At 40.2% G+C, this 16173-nt stretch overlaps 1 protein-coding gene and 1 long non-coding RNA gene across 6 annotated transcripts in view; one reads left to right on the top strand and one right to left on the bottom strand.

The window, feature by feature from the left end:
- TDRD9 (tudor domain containing 9) overlaps positions 1-16173 on the top strand; it is a 141935-nt gene that overhangs the window by 74029 nt on the left and 51733 nt on the right. For 4 of the 5 annotated variants that reach the window (XM_039536381.1, XM_039536383.1, XM_039536384.1 and 1 more), the window contains exons 10-17: positions 4438-4492; positions 4689-4773; positions 6188-6245; positions 9323-9427; positions 12163-12260; positions 12761-12892; positions 15585-15750; positions 15845-15908. In XM_039536381.1, coding sequence (XP_039392315.1) covers positions 4438-4492; positions 4689-4773; positions 6188-6245; positions 9323-9427; positions 12163-12260; positions 12761-12892; positions 15585-15750; positions 15845-15908 — 763 coding nt within the window. The remainder of the gene's footprint in view (positions 1-4437; positions 4493-4688; positions 4774-6187; positions 6246-9322; positions 9428-12162; positions 12261-12760; positions 12893-15584; positions 15751-15844; positions 15909-16173) is intronic. The other variant, XM_039536382.1, reaches the window with a different exon arrangement.
- LOC120404247 lies at positions 5895-9082 on the bottom strand. Its single transcript, XR_005597887.1, has 2 exons — positions 8824-9082; positions 5895-6935 (listed from the first exon to the last, which is right to left on the bottom strand). It is a non-coding gene; the product is annotated as an uncharacterized LOC120404247 (long non-coding RNA).

Genomic DNA, 16173 nt, shown 5'->3' with positions numbered 1-16173 from the left:
TGCTTGGCACATTTTAAGCATTTAATAAATAATCTGTAAGGGACCACACAGCACTGCATGAATGAACAAGAGGCTGCATTGGTTTTTGAAGAACCAATTTAAGTTGGAAAAATTTAAACTCGCCTATTAGCCTTTCCAAAAGTATGAATATAGTTGTGTAGCTACTACCAAACAAAAGCCATGTGTCAAGTAATACATGTAGGGCTGTCAAACAATTAAAAAATATTATTTGTGATTAATCATGAGATTAAAAAATAATTGCTATTAATTGCAGTTTTAATCGCACTGTTAAACAATAGAATACCATTTATTTAAATATTTTTGGATGTTTTCTACATTTTCAAATATACTGATTTCAATTATGACAGAATACAAAGTGTACAGTGCTCACTTTATATTATTTTTACTAATATTTGCACTGTAAAAAATTAAAACATTTTCAGTTCACCTCATAGAAGTACTGTAGTGCAATTTATTTATCATGAAAGTGCAACGTGCAAATGTAAAATAATTTTTTTATGTAACTGCACTAAAAAATAAAACTATGTAAAACTTTAGAGCAGTGGTCCCCAACCTTTATCGTCTGGCAGGCGCCAGACAATGAGCAATGGAGGACTGTGGTGGCGGACGAGCATCCGCCGAAATGCCGCCGACAAGCGGCAACATCAATGGGTGTCACCGCTGAAATGCTGCCGACAAACAGCATCATCCAGAGGTGTTGCCACCGAAATGCCGCCGCTTGTCGGAGGCATTTCAGCAGATACTTGTCCCCTGGCCAGGATGCGGGCACACTTAGACGCCCCGGCGGGTGCCATGACGCCCGCAGGCACTGCGTTGGGGACCCCTGCTTTAGAACCTACAAGTCCACTCTGTCCTTCTTCTTGTTTAGCCAGTTGCTAGGGTCCACAGTGACCTAGACAAATGGGAGGATTGGACCAAAAGAAATCTGATGAGGTTCAACAAGGACAATTGCAGAGTCCTGCACTTAGGAAGGAAGAATCCCCTGGGCTGCTACAGGCTGGGGATCGACTGGCTAATCAGCAGTTCTGCAGAAAAGGACCTGGGAATTACCGTGGATGAGAAGCTGGATATGAGTCAGCAGTGTGCCCTTGTTGCCAGGAAGGCCAGTGGCATATTGGGCTGTATTAGTAGGAGCATTGCCAGCAGATTGAGGGAAGTGATTATTCTCCTCTATTTGGCACTGGTGAGGCCACATCTGGAATATTGCATCCAGTTTTGGTCCAGCACTAGAGAAGGGATGTGGACAAATTGGAGAGAGTCCAGCAGAGGGCAATGAAAATGATTAGGGGGCTGGGGCACATGACTTACGAGGAGAGGCTGAGGGAACTGGGGTTATTTAGTCTGCAGAAGAGAAGAGTGAGGGGGGATTTGATAGCAGCCTTCAACTACCTGAAGAGGGATTCCAAAGAGGATGGAGCTCGGCTGTTCTCAGTGGTGGGAGATGACAGAACAAGAAGCAGTGGTCTCAGGTTGAAGTTGGGGAGGTCTCAGTTGGATATTAGGAAACACTATTTCATTAGGAGGGTGGTGAAGCACTGGAATGGGTTACCTGAGGAAGTGGTGGAATCTCCATCCTTAAAGGTTTTTAAGGCCCAGTTTGACAAAGCCCTGGCTGGGATGATTTAGTTGGTGTTGGTCCTGCTTTGAGCAGGGGATTGGACTACATGACCCCCTGACGTCTCTTCCAACCCTAATATTCTGTGATTATAAGACAAACAAGTTTGTTTACCATTCGTGGGAGATAATGCTGCTGGCTTCTTATTTACAATGTCGCCTGAAAGTGAGAACAGGAATTTGCATGGCATGTTGTAGCCAGCAGTGCAAGGTATTTACGTGCCAGATATGCTAAACATTTGTATGCCCCTTCATGCTTCGACCACCATTCCAGAAGACCTGCGTCCATGCTGATGATGGGTTCTGCTCGATAATGATCCAAAGCAGTATGGACTGATGTATTTTCATTTTCATCATTTGAGTCAGATGCCACCAACAGAAAGTTGATTTTCCTTCTTGATGGCTTGGGTTCTGTAGTTTCCGCATCGGAGTGTTGCTCTTTTAAGACTTCTGAAAGCATGCTGCACAACATGTCCCTCTAGGGTGACCAGACAGCAAGTGTGAAAAATCAGGATGGGGGTAAGGAGGTAATAGGAGCCTATATAAGAAAAAGACCTAAAAATTGGGACTGTCCCTATAAAATCGGGACATCTGGTCACCCTATGTCCCTCTCAGATTTTAGAAGGCACTTCAGATTCTTAAACCTTGCGTCGAGTGCTGTAGCTACCTTTAGAAATCTCATATTGGTACCTTCTTTGTGTTTTGTCAAATCTGCAGTGAAAGTGTTCTTAAATCGAACTACATGTGCCGAGTCGTCATCTGAGACTACCGTAACATGAAATACATGGCAGAATGTTTGTAAAACTACAGAGCAGGAACTGTGGTTCTCCAAGGTGTCGTCAGTGTGGGTCCCACAACTCGGCTTGTATCCCCACTTTTTTGGATTTCTCTGTGTCTGTGACTCTGAATTAATGAGGGACTGGGGAGGGGTGGTTGGGGCGCACAGAGGACATGTGCAGCACAGGCATGGCCCACAGGACACTGTGATTCAAAAGATTTCAATCTCTGGATTGTGTAGTGAATGAAGATGCTGTACATAGGACCCCTGACTCATTTGTTGCAGAAGTTAGAAAGTGAATTGTGCATGAACCCAGAGAATGCAGGTAGAGAGAAAGGAGGGTCTTGTGGTTATGGCAGTTGAATGTCACCCTGGGTAACTGGATTCTATCCCTGCCCCTTCCACAGAGTTCCTATTATAGTACCCCATTTTATGGGCACCCAACCTGCAGGGTTTGCAATTTTCCAGGAAAAACTAGTTTAGGAGAGGATGCTGGTAAATACTGAACCTGTTTTAAACTGGGAAGAATAATTGCATCAGTGTCCAGCAAGTACGGAACAAATATTTTCAAATTTTTGATACATCCATTCAAAACCACGGTATAGGCTCAGTGTATCCACTACATGAAAGTTGGTCTTCTGCTACAGAACGCTGCATGGCCCAATGCACCTGGACTGATAGTAGGCAACTCTACATGCTTCTGATTAAGTAATCAATGCTTCAAGCCCAAAACTTTGCATTATTGTCGTTTTTATGTAATCAGATGTTCTTGACTTTTGTTTATATAATGTTGAAAACTGAAATGAGTCATGATATGTATTACTTCTTGGAGAAAATACCGAACCAAAAATGTATACAGATATTCCAGTGTTCAGTATTATAATTACAAATACCCTCTGCAGTTTTACTTTTTATTTGTACAACCCTAAATTAATCTATGAATGTACTGCATTATGTAACCATAATTTGAATATGTAATTAAAACTGAGTGTAATGTGGTGTGCATTAATAAAATGGCTTTTAAAATAGAAAATGCCTTAAACTAGAACTAGCTAGTTTTTCATGAGGTGGTAAAAATCATGATTTTACCTGGTAAAAACTCTGGTAAATGCTATGCCATTCCTGCTGACTTATGACACCTAGGGCTTGATTTGCTGAAGTGCTGAGCAGTTTCAACTGAAGTAAATGGGAGTTGTGCTTGAATATATAAAGTGGTATAAGTGCTAAGAACTTTGAAAAATCAGGGCCTGGGCATCTCAGTTTGGGCACCCCAAATTAGTGGGCACTTGACAGTTTTGGACTTTATCTGTCTTCTTTAGTTCCTCATCTGTAAAATGAGGATACCTCCCTAGGTCACAGGGGCTTAGACAATGAATTTATCTCTGTTTGTGAGGCACTCAGTCACTGTGGATATGAGAGTCAAAGAAAAGCCCATATGGAAACTAATAAGTCAGTATTCAGTGTAGGGTTGGATGATGTGGTGTGAATAACGAATGGAGCTGAACATTGAATGGTGAGGATAAAAAGAAATATTGAATAGCTGCCCATTCAGTGAGCACTGTTTTTCCTATGCCCTATACAAGGCAGAGATCCTGTGGAAAAATACCATGTGATCATCCAATTAAAGATGGCAGTACAACAGGCAACAGTTAATTCTGGCACGTCCTAGATTTTCAGTGATTGACTTTGCAACTTTAATTGTCTTTAAATATAGCTTTCTCATGGGGAAAAAATATAACGGATAGTGTCAGGCAACTTTATGGGGTAGAACTGCAAGTCCCACATATAGTAAGTGTAGGTGTGTGTCATTTTATTTGTAATGTAATTTTATAGTCTCTTTTCATTGCATCCTTGCTATTTAATGTCTCTGTTGTATTGTATATGAAAAGGGATAAAGAAATAGAAACAATTAGGAATTAAGCAGAAATGAGGAGAATCCATTTTAGAATAAAATCATTAACTTCTTTGGTTTTGAGTGAGCATCAAAATGTTTAATTTAACTCCAGCTGTTTATTTCCCCCTAGGTTTGGCTGAAATGAATTACATGCATGAACTTCTCACAAGCATGATTCACAAAAGGTAAGTTAAAATGAGTAACGTGGTAAAATATTTTCATATGTACAGTTCTGTTTTAATTTCATTAAATTTCTGTTGAGTATTTTAACATTAATCCTTCAGCTATGTGAGTTGTAGTCCCAAAAGACATTGTGGGGTAATTACGCCCCTGGCTACTGTGAACCACTATACAGATGTTACAGTGATGCATTTCCTCTAGGTTGCAAGTATATCTGCTCCATTCAAGTGTGACTTTAGAAGAACAGAATAATGTGTTTTTGACTCCAGTTCCTGGTTACAGAAAAGTAAGCAAGTATTGAAACATGGCTTAATTTTTATAAAAGAAGTGGATAGTTTTGGCCATAGCCTGAGCAGCTAATGTTGCCTAAGATCACTGTTGGTGGAATCACTACTAATATTTGAAATTATTAATATTGATATGGGAAACTACCAAACACTAATTAAAGCATAAATTCCTTTATTAAATCCAAAGGCCAAATGGTATTTATATGACTGCTCTAGACATGCTTATTATTTAGACTTTTTATACAATTTACTACAACCAAACAGTAACAAAAGCATTTGATCAAGATACTTACAAATGGACTAAACACAGGGGTGCTTAGATCCATATTGGTCGGCTCCAATGTGGTCAGGCAGGTATTAGCAATGAACTGCTTTAAGAGTTTACTTTTTATATTCTTTAACAGACAAGTGATGTCATTGCCAATCACTGACTTCAGCTAAAAAACAATTTGAGACAATTCACCCTTATTTCCAGTCTTAATTCAGATAAGTTTTACAGCCTCTTTTCTTCCCAAGGCCTTTCCTTTCTTATCTTCTCCCCCACTCTTTGTTTGTTAGCAGAACAGTAGGAAGGTTCGGGATTCTTTCTTTTAAGACAATTTTTCTTTGTCTTGTTACTGCAGCTCTTTGTTTTATTAGTTACTTTGGAAACCATAAATCCTTCCCACACTTCAAGTAATACTACTTATTCTCATGGCCTTGTTTTATTTGCTGATTGGGGCCTTCTTTACAACACACACATATCCTTAATCAAACATAAGCCAACCTTGCTTCTTTAATTTTATTCGTCTTCTACAACTGTATAAAGGCAATCTAGCTTTGTTCAAGTTAGAAACTGATAGCTTTTCTAGTAGGTCAGAAAAGCTTTCTTCAATTAATTTATAGCTGTGGCTGTTAACACTGGCCACAGCTTAAAAAAATGGATAGGGACTTGATGAAGTTATAATTAAATTGTTGTATATTGCCCTGTTCCTGCAAAGTGAACTGCAGATGTGGTTTCCTGCTTCTGGGTGTCAGTTCTCCATGCTGGATCAAGCCATATGTTTGTTAGCTTCTTGATTTCTAGTGCTGTTAGATTATTGAATAGTTGCAGTTAAAAACATAAAATATACATGCACGGTGAAGTTACAACAACTATTTCCAAAACTTTATTTTACTATAGCACTCTTTGGTTTATTTTTTTTAAGCACCAGAAAAATAAAATCAAAGTGCTGTGACACCTTTTATTGTCTAGACACAATACTGATGAAAATGACTTTGGAAAATAGCAGAGAGCACAAAACACAAATATAATATTTCTATTTCATTCACAATTTTTCCTACCCGCCAAGGAAAGTTATATAAGTACATATATTAATATAGATGGATGAACTTTTCTTTGCATATTTTTTTCTCTTTTTGGACTTCAACTAGATTATTCTGTCTACAAATATGGCTGAGAGTTCTGTAACAGTTCCAGATGTAAAATATGGTGAGTATTCTATATCATAATTAGGAATATGTATATCCTATATGTACTTCACCTGCATTTCCCTACTTTGGTCACTCCCATCACCAATTGAAAAAGTCCCTTATCACTGCCTGTACTATATAATAACTTTGACAGTGAGATTTCCACCCCCTTCCACTCCCCCAGCAGCAGGGATTCTCTTATAGACTTTCTTTAAAGGTAACAAGGAAAAGAGAGAAGAAATTAAGATTGACCTACTCTGCTGTATATGAGTTAGGTAGTGATGGCGCTTTTAAAATGTGTCTGACACTTGAAATAGTTTTCCTGCTTGTGGATGTTATTGTGGAAGAGGTAAAAACAATTGGTATATCTTTAAGGCATAATAACCTAAGTAACTCTGTTAGAGGAATCTTTGTCCTGTGGAAAAATGCTTACATGTGGTGGATAGTAACATTAGACATGAACCATTTAAGCTATGTGAAGATGCATCTTTATGATTGAGACTTTCAGGTCAACACAAGCAACTATCAACAAAGAGGACTCTCTGTCCCCCATAGATTTGAAATAAGCATATCTTCATATCGCATTTTAGCAGCTCACAGGTATATCTTCACTGTGCTTACGAGTCCAACACTTGATTACAATCCTTACTCTTGGTCTTGCAGCCAGCCCAGAATATCCAGACACATCGTGGTAGTGTTGGTAGCAGCTCTGAGGTCGGAAAGGAAATATATATTGTGATCAGAGCTTGCTCCATAGATAAAGCATAGCAGAATATTTAACAAAATTTCTGAATTCATACAGACTGGTTTTGAACAAAGATAAAAGCCATCTCCTGGCATCCCAAGCTGTCCTTCATCTATGGGGGTAAAGATTGACACACAAGGTGTTTCTTTGGATAGCTGAAACCAAGGAAAAGTATAATTGAATGAGGTGGTGACAGTTGATTATCTGCATAGGTGTCCTTCAGTCAGCAAGTGCATCCTACTGTCCTTCCCTCTGTCACCCTACACAGACTGTAAAAGTTACTTGGGAGGTATTTTAGTCCCTTGGTGGATGATTGCGATTGGATAATGAAAGAGAAAAGGGACAGGGAGCCAGTGGTATTGGGAAAATGTGTGGGAGCTGATTGATGACTGGAAGCTCTGGGGTAGGGAGTGGAGAGATGGATGGGATGAGGAGCTGGGAGAGAGAGAACTGAAACTGGCTGGGCAAAGAGAATGGGAACAAGGAGTCAGGGCGGGAAAGTGACTGGGAGTGGTGGAGGAAGACTGGGACTTGGACAGGGAGTCTTGAGGCAGAGACTAGGACTGGCTAGGTAAGAAGCCTGAGGAGTGGGACTGGGACAAGGAACTAAGGGTGAGAGAAAGGCAAGACTGGGACAAGGATAGGTTTGAGGGGATGGTAATGAAGGAGTGAAGCGTTGGGGGAGGGGAGTCCAAAAAAAAACAGCCATAAGTTTCTGTGCCAGTGAGACCACCCTCCCCTTCACAGCCTGGAATGGAACCTAAGATTCCAGAGTCTCACCATTCCTTTGCCATCATCAGAGGTTGGTGAAATCTACTGGCAAAATGTTTAATCTTCCTCGGGTGCTGGTCTGCACACAGGATAACGTTGGTACTGACCGTGTACCACAGACCCTCTGCAGCGGCACCAAGTGAGCCAACAGTGCTGCAAGAGTTCGGTATCCTAGTGTGACAGTCGGGAAGAACTGCAATCCCCATTACTTGGTACCAGGGCTCTGGTTCTGAGCACATCCTGGCCGCTGGAATTCCTCTCGACACTAGGCTATGTAACACACAAACACTAGTCAGCAACATCCTTACCCACTGACGAGTCTGACAGTGACCAGGAGGATCTCATTTCCCTGGCCTCTCACCATCATAGTACAAGGGACCTCCTCAAGTCCATCGAGCTGACCTGCAATCATGGTATGGGCCTCCTTGGGGACCCCCTGCCCCCATGACCTCCCCCTGATGGTCATACAGATCCTATCATAGGTGCCGACTTTCCAATGTGTTTGGGGGGGGGGGGGAAGAGGTGCTTGACTGCTGGCTCTGCCCCAGGCCACGCCCCCTTTCCGCCCCTTCCTCCAAGGTCCTACCCCCACTCCATTCCCAACCTGCCTCTTCCACCCCTTCCCCCCAGCACACCGTGCCCTCGCTCCCAAAGCCGCCTGCATGCCGCATAACAGCTGATCGCAGAGGGTGGAGGGGGAGGCGCTCATCGGTGGGGCCACTGGCGGACGGCAAACACTTGGGGTACAGGGGAGAAGCTAATGGGGGCTGCTGGTGGGTGCTCAGCACCCACCATTTTTCTCTGTGGGTGCTTCAGCCCCAGGGCACCCACAGAGTCAACGCCTATGGATGCTATACTTCACGGGAATCTAGTGTCTCTCAGAGAGAGTCTGCCAGACTGTCTCCTACAATGTCACTGTTTGAAGCCCGTGAGTCGGGGGAGGAAGAAACTTTGGAAGAACAGGAGGAAAGGCTTGAAGGGGAAGCTACCCCTCCAGCAAGCTGCTTCTCGTTTTCACTAGACGAGGCTGTAACACCCCTCCTCCACTACTAGCTGATTTTAAGAACTTTTGGGATCTTACCAAGAGGGTAGTGGATGAGCTGCAAATTCCTCTGCAGTAGGTAACAAATATACATCACAAGCTGGTGGATATTCTCCGTACTGCATCCTCATTATATCTTATATCTTAGAAGTGATTTACTTATTTTGTTCACATTGTTAGTGCTTTATTTGTAAAAGGAATTTAGCAGATGAAACAAGTATTAGGATAAGATATCCAAATACAGAAATGGTTGCTTTGTATGTATGTCATCCAGTGTGCACTAAGTTTCTGTTGTAATTCAAAGTAAACACTGGAATTCTAGTTCGGAATTCTACTGTAGAGATTCCGACTATTCTAAGTGTAATTGTGTATATGTATCATTTTAGCCCACTTTCTTTCAATTCATTGCGTTTTTTTTTCATTTAAGATTATCCTTTATGGCTACACAAAATCAACCAATATTTGTTTTATTGCAAAAATATTTGTCCTCAGTGCAGTACTTGAACTACTATTTTATTTGTTTTGTTTTAAATTGCAGTCATTGATTTCTGTTTGACTAGAACTCTGGTTTGCGATGAAGACACTAATTATCAGAGCCTGAGACTTTGTTGGGCTTCTAAGACTAGTTGTAATCAGAGGAAAGGTAAGGCAGCAATAGTCTTTTATGTTAAGAAGCTTCAGAGAAACTTGTTAGGTATGGCATAGGAGTTGTGCCTTGGCTTTTAGCAGCATTAATATTTATGTGAAACAGCCTTTTCACTTCTTTCCTTTGTGTGTAGGTCTATTGTAGCTTTTGGGTTATTTGATTTGTCACTGTTCCAGGATATTCAAATGTGATTTCATAAATATGTTGATACATACTGCCCAAATAATGTTTTTCTTTTTATTTCAAAAGGGCTTTTCATATGGAAGCTTGCATAACACCCTAAAACTTGGGAGGATTGCTTATTATACTTTTAGAATAATGTAGCTTTAGATGGTACTTGCTTTTAAATGCAGAATTCTGTTTTTTAAAGTAAGGTATTTACTCCTTCCTTAACTCATACACTGTGTTCTCTGGATAAATTTAAAATGAACTTCCTTGCTTTTTTTAGCAAAATTTATTTGCACCAAAAGTGTGATAGTGTCTATTATTAAAATGGGACACAGAGTTCCTCAGGTTAAACATTGCCAAGCTTACCTTAAATGTGTATTTCCATACTGATTCTGGAAAATGGATACATTCTTGAAAACGAAGGCTACAGCATGGATAACATACAAAATATTCTGCTTAGATGCTACAATAAAGCCCCAGGGCCCTGAATTTGTGTGATATAGTTGCATCTATTTTGCGCTGTCCCTCTGCTTTGTCTGCCAGTTCTGTTCCTGTACACAGGAATGGCAATTTAAATGTTCTAGAATGTTGCTCTGCTTGCAAAAATAGCAGGCTTGCTGAATGGAAGAACAGTACTATATGTTCCAGCCAACCAAAACTACAGTAGTAGCTTGGTGTAATTTTCAGCATGCCAATCTTGATCCTGTTGGTTCCATGTATAATGGAAAAATCAGAAGTTATAGTTCACTGTTATTAAAAAATCAGAAAGTATAACCACTATATCACCTTTTTTGGTGAATTTTTTCTCTCTTGCTTTTAAGAAGTTTTTAATGGTGTAGGAATTAAGTGTCTAACCAGTGCCTAAACTAGCACTCCCACTAGTGGAGTTGTACTAGTGCTAGCAGCACAGTTGTGGAAGAATTCTCAAAAATATGCAAATGTAGACATGACTTAGATGCTTAATTGCAGCCTGCAGCAATAAAATATACAGGGATGTTGTCAGGTAGTTTAGGCACTATATTACTGCATTTGGGTTTTAGGTCTTACAGTTTACAAAATCAGATATCAATAGGAATGCTTTAATTAAGTAATAATTAAAAGAGAGAACTTTGAATCACTCTCCCACCCCTCAAGCTTTCAGCAAACCTCTCTGTGAGCATATTGCATGACTGGTAATATATTGGTCAGGAGAGGGTAGCAAGATAAGGATTAGTCCTAGTGCACCTCTCTGGATCTTGTAGATTTCCAAGAGAAAAGCTATGCTGGGAATTAAAGCTGCTGCAATCACATCTAACTTATCCTTTATGCTCTAAGAAGTGGAGAATCAGTGGTAGCAAGGCTCATGAGAACCATGTTGCCAGGAGTATGAGGTTTAGGTGTATCAACAAAGGAGGCCAGCTCCCTGCATGATAGCTTCTGATCCATGCAAATGTGGTTTTATTTCCCTAATGAGCCATAAACTCCATTTGGTATTTACAGACCAGACCCTCTATCCCAGTGCAAGGTCAGAACCACTTTTCCTTTCAAAGGGGAGAATTAAATGAAGTCCTTAATTTCTAGCAGAAATTTTTTTCTTACGGAATTTTTTTTTTTGGTTGGGAGGATGATTAAATTCTAAGGTGAAATTTTAAAAATTGCTCAGGTGACTTAGGAGCCTAACTCCCATTTCATAAGTGATTTAGGAGCCTAAATCTCACTGAAACACTTCATCATTTCCTGTTCTGTGTGCATATAAATGTGGAAACTTAACATGCTGCATCGGCTTTTTTCAAACGATGTTCACTGTTCGCATTATATGAAATCCATGAATCATCAGTGTACTAGGTGCTGTACAATAGAGGAAGTGTGCCTAAAAAATCCCAGCTCCAAAAAAGCTTAGACTAAGGTGCTGATCCTGCAATGAGCTTTGCAGGTTGCTCACTGCAGGTTCAGGACTTGTGCACCTTTTGCCACAGTGATATAATATGTAGCCAGATATTACTATACAAAACAAACAGATGTACTCAGTATGGCTCATACACTTCAGGGGTTAGGTGGGTTCTTGGATAATCCCATCTTTCTATACTATTTATAGCAACCATAATATTTGAGACTGCTACACTCTCTTTAATATATTTATTCTGGCAACACCCTGGTGAGGCAGGGAAGTGTGTTTATTCCCATTTTATGGATAGACGCTGAGGCCAGAGACGAAGTGATTTGCCCATCTTCTGCAAGTCTGTGACAGAGCAAGAAATTCAGTCCAAATCTCCCAAGTTCCAGGCTAGCATACTAACCACTAGTTGTCCTTACTCCCATCTTCCAGATCCTGACTTTGGAGCTCATAGGATTCATTCTGCAGTTGCTGCATAAGATGGGGAATCAGACTTTAGATGGGATTTTCAATTTGAATTTCCTTCTTTGAGTTTTACTCAGTCTGTTAGCTTTGCTGCATTGTCTTGTAGTGAAATATTTTGTGTGTGTGTGAATGAATCTCTTAATTTTAGTATAACATGTTTAAGTCTGAGATTGTCAGTTTACAAATCATTGCCAAACCATGCCTTAATCTGCTGTATTATTTAAAGGCCGGGCTGGACGTGTTTCCAAAGGGTACTGTTATAGGCTTATACACAAGGACTTCTGGACAAACTGTATACCGGAGAATGCTTTACCTGAGATGCTGGTAAGAATTATTTTCAAATGTAATATGATTTTATCTATATTTAGTGATACAAGTGGTAAGTGTGGCTACATTGTTGTTAAAGGTAATGTATAATTATGAAAGTTATTCACATGTTCAAAGAGGGTAAAATGATTGACGTTTTGGAGTAGTAGCTAGTAATTTGACTAATATTTAGTAATATAGAACAAAGCTGGTAAAATAATACTTTCAGGATGCTTCTACTGGAAAAATAGACATATTGTGTTAACCATTTTCTCTTTGTAGAGGAAGGCATATCAGGTCAATAAAACTTCATTATCTTGAACGGTTCGGTAGCCTGGCAAAAGTAGAATCTATCCTTAGCTGTGGGAAATACAGTTCAATTATCTAATAGATTTATTTGGCTGTCTATATCTAAAATGTGTCTTTTATAAAAGGAAACATTCCATATAGTGAGTTAAGTGAGTTAACTTCTGCCATTTGTGGAAAGATAACACTTCCCAATTTATTTTTCCTTTCAGCGATGTCCATTAGGAAGTACAGTCTTAAAGGTTAAATTGCTTGACATGGGGGAACCAAGAGCCTTATTGGCAACAGCTCTATCTCCACCCAGTATAGGTGACATTGAGCACACCATTCTTCAACTTAAAGAGGTAGGCGCTGTGACGGGTGCCTGGGACTGTGGTACCACTGAGCCCACCAGTCTGGGCTCCCATTCACCCTGTAATGCTGTGACAAGCTCCTAGTTTCACACTTTCATCAGCACACAGGTAGGGATACATCCAGCTACATAAAAGAATTAATGGACACACATCGGACATCAGGAATGGTAACATACAAAAGTCAGTAGGAGAACACTTCAGTCTTCCTGGACATTCTATAACAGATTTTAAAGTAGCCATACTTGAACCAAAAAAACTTCAGAAACAGACTTCAGAGAGAAACTGCAGCACTAAAATTCATTTGTAAATTTAACATCATTGATATGGGCTTGAATAGGGGACTGGAAGTGGCTGGCTCACTACAAAAGCAGTTTTCCCTCTCTTGGTATTGACACCTCCTCATCAGTTATTGGGAGTGGACCACATCCACCCTGATCGAATTGGCCCTGTTAGCACTGGTTCTGCACTTGTGAGGTAACTCCCTTCTCTTCATGTGTCAGTATAATAATGCCTGCATCTGTAATTTTCACTCCATGCATCTGAAGAAGTGGATTTTTTTACCCACTAAAACGTATGCCCAAATAAATCTGTTAGTCTTTAAAGTGCCACTGGACTCCTTGTTGTTTTTATCTAGCTGTAATAACACGCAAACAGGCTTTCTAACCAGCCCCTGCATGGGAAGGCTATTTAGCTAGGGCACTTACTAGCTTCCGGAGAGTAAACCCAAAATTATACTGTCTTGCACTTCACAGGGAACCGTACAGCACAAGCTCATGAAATTCACCCATCTCCCTCAATGTGGAGGAAAATATGCAACAGCTTTCTGCCCCCCCTTCCCCCACCCCCATTATGATTTCCACACACTGGTTTTAGACCAAGAAAAAATAAATATATTAACTACAAAAGAGAGGTTTTAAGTGATTATAAGGGATAGCAAACCAATCAAAGCAGATTACCTAGTAAATAAAAAAAAACAATCTAAGCTTAATATACTAAATGATGATGTAAGCAGTTTGCAGAGATTCTTGAGGGTAAGCTACACTTGCATGCAGCTTCAGACCCCAGGTATTCCTTTCACAGACTAGAAATCCCTCTAGCCTGGGTTCAGCCCTTCTCCCCCAGTTCAGTCCTTGTTTCTTGGGCATTTCCAGCAGTTTTCTTGGGCGGGGAGTCAGTGAAGAACAAACCTGATGTCACTCCCCTGCCTTAAATAGCTTTTGCATATGGTGGGAACCCTTTGTCTCCAATTTTTTAGTTATAATATAATATATGGAGCTATACCTATATCATAGAACTTGAAGGGACCCTGAAAGGTCATTGAGTCCAGCCCCCTGCCTTCACTAGCAGGACCAAGTACTGATTTTGCCCCAGATCCCTAAGTGGCCCCCTCAAGGATTGAACTCACAACCCTGGGTTTAGCAGGCCAATGCTCAAACCACTGAGCTATCCCTTCTCCCTTCAGTGGAAAAACACTGGTATTCTGTGATGGAGTCCAGTACCAGGTGACTTGGTCAAATGCCTCTGTAGGGCCACAGCAGCCATGAGTCTGAGGCTGTTTGTACCATCCTCAGGAAGACTCCCCAGGCAGGCTCCCTGGTGGGAGATAAGCATCTTCTAAAACCTATTGTTCTGCCTAATGGCCCTTCCCAGCCAGCCATCTAGACTGACTGCTTTCTGTCTAGTGGGCTTTCCCCAGATGTAAACACATTTGTAACAGATGCATAGACAATATTCCTAACTGCAGATACCAAAATGATACATGTATACAAATAGGATAATCATGTTCAGTGACTCATAACTTTTTCAATTATATCTCATATGACCTATCTTGTATAAACTACATCATAGTGATGCCATAATCATATCATAATATTACTATGAAGAATATGGGGCGTAATGCCACAGGTACTTCTAATTGTTTTGCTAAAGCCCAGATAGTCTAAATATATTGTAAATAGATAAATAGTCTGAACTTGTGTCTAATAAGACATTTAAAGAGGTACTGGCTCCTCATGGAAAACTGAAAAATAAAAAAAAAACCCTATCAGTTTAGAAACACTTTATTTTTTTCCCCCTTATTGGGGGACATCACCCCCCTTTTTAACATAATTTCTGCAGCCATCAATTTTAATGTTGCTACAACAGGATTATGGCTTCATTTAGGAGTAGGCACAGATGAATATTGGGGAAATAATCCTGTTTGTAGACAAGCATCCTTAATGAGAAAGTATGGAAGAAATAGTAGCAAAATTGTAAGAATTGTTTATAAATAAAAGCCAAAATTCTGTCCACCTCTTCCATACCGAAAGGATAGTGCGTGGGGAGTATGGTTCTGATATTGTGCAACTCTGCACAGGGTTTGTGCTTCCTGCTCATAAACACTGCGGGAGCATTAATGACATGAAACATATCCTCCTTTCCCCAAACACATGAGTAACAGTTTAAAAATAGCGTAGTTCATTTATATCTTCAGTTTCTACCATACAAGTTTCAGCTGCAAAAAATGGGTTTTTTAACTTTTGGTTTAAGCTCCCCAACCCTTTTTCTCCCCCAAGCACCTATAGTGGTTTCTGCTACTAATTTCAATTATTGTGCTAGGCCAGATTATTTTTTTTTTTTGGATGCAAATATCTTAGATGTTGGCAAAGTTGAGTCTATTAACCAGATAATTAATTTTATAAAGATGGGAGCACTTGCAATTAGTGCACATCCTGAAGAAGAAAACCCTTATGATGGTGAGCTAACCTTCTTGGGAAGAGTATTGGCACACTTACCTGTGGACCAGCAGCTTGGAAAGCTAATAGTTCTTGGCCATGTCTTTGGATGTTTAGAAGAATGCCTTATTATAGGTAGGTGAGGGAACAAAAAGCATTTAAGAACAGTCATCATAAAACTACATCCAGACTTGTTGCAGCTCTTAATTTCCATCTGTTTTTGTTACAGCTGCAGCACTCTCTTTGAAGAACTTTTTTGCAATGCCTTTCAGGCAGCATCTTGATGGATACAGGTATTTTACTTTCAAGATACTTAACTTCTTGTTTTTAAAACAAATACGCAGCCAGCCATGCTTCTTCTCCAGGGAGTCTTAGACTGTAAGCACTTTGCGGGGAGGGTGCGTGGGGGTTTGATCTCTTCTTGTCAGTCACAATGCTAAGAACATATTACTTTGCCTTTTTACTATAAGAATAAAGCTAGTCTGTACAGAAAACCAAGCTTTCTCAGAACTGGACTGAAACACTGGCATGGACTTCCATGTGAACTAAATACCACCC

This window comes from Mauremys reevesii, linkage group 4 (genome assembly GCF_016161935.1).
Source record: "Mauremys reevesii isolate NIE-2019 linkage group 4, ASM1616193v1, whole genome shotgun sequence".
In the NCBI taxonomy this organism is placed as follows: Eukaryota; Metazoa; Chordata; order Testudines; family Geoemydidae; genus Mauremys; species Mauremys reevesii.
The sequence above is the reverse complement of the archived record's forward strand: the minus strand, read 5'-3'. Positions and strand labels throughout refer to the sequence as shown.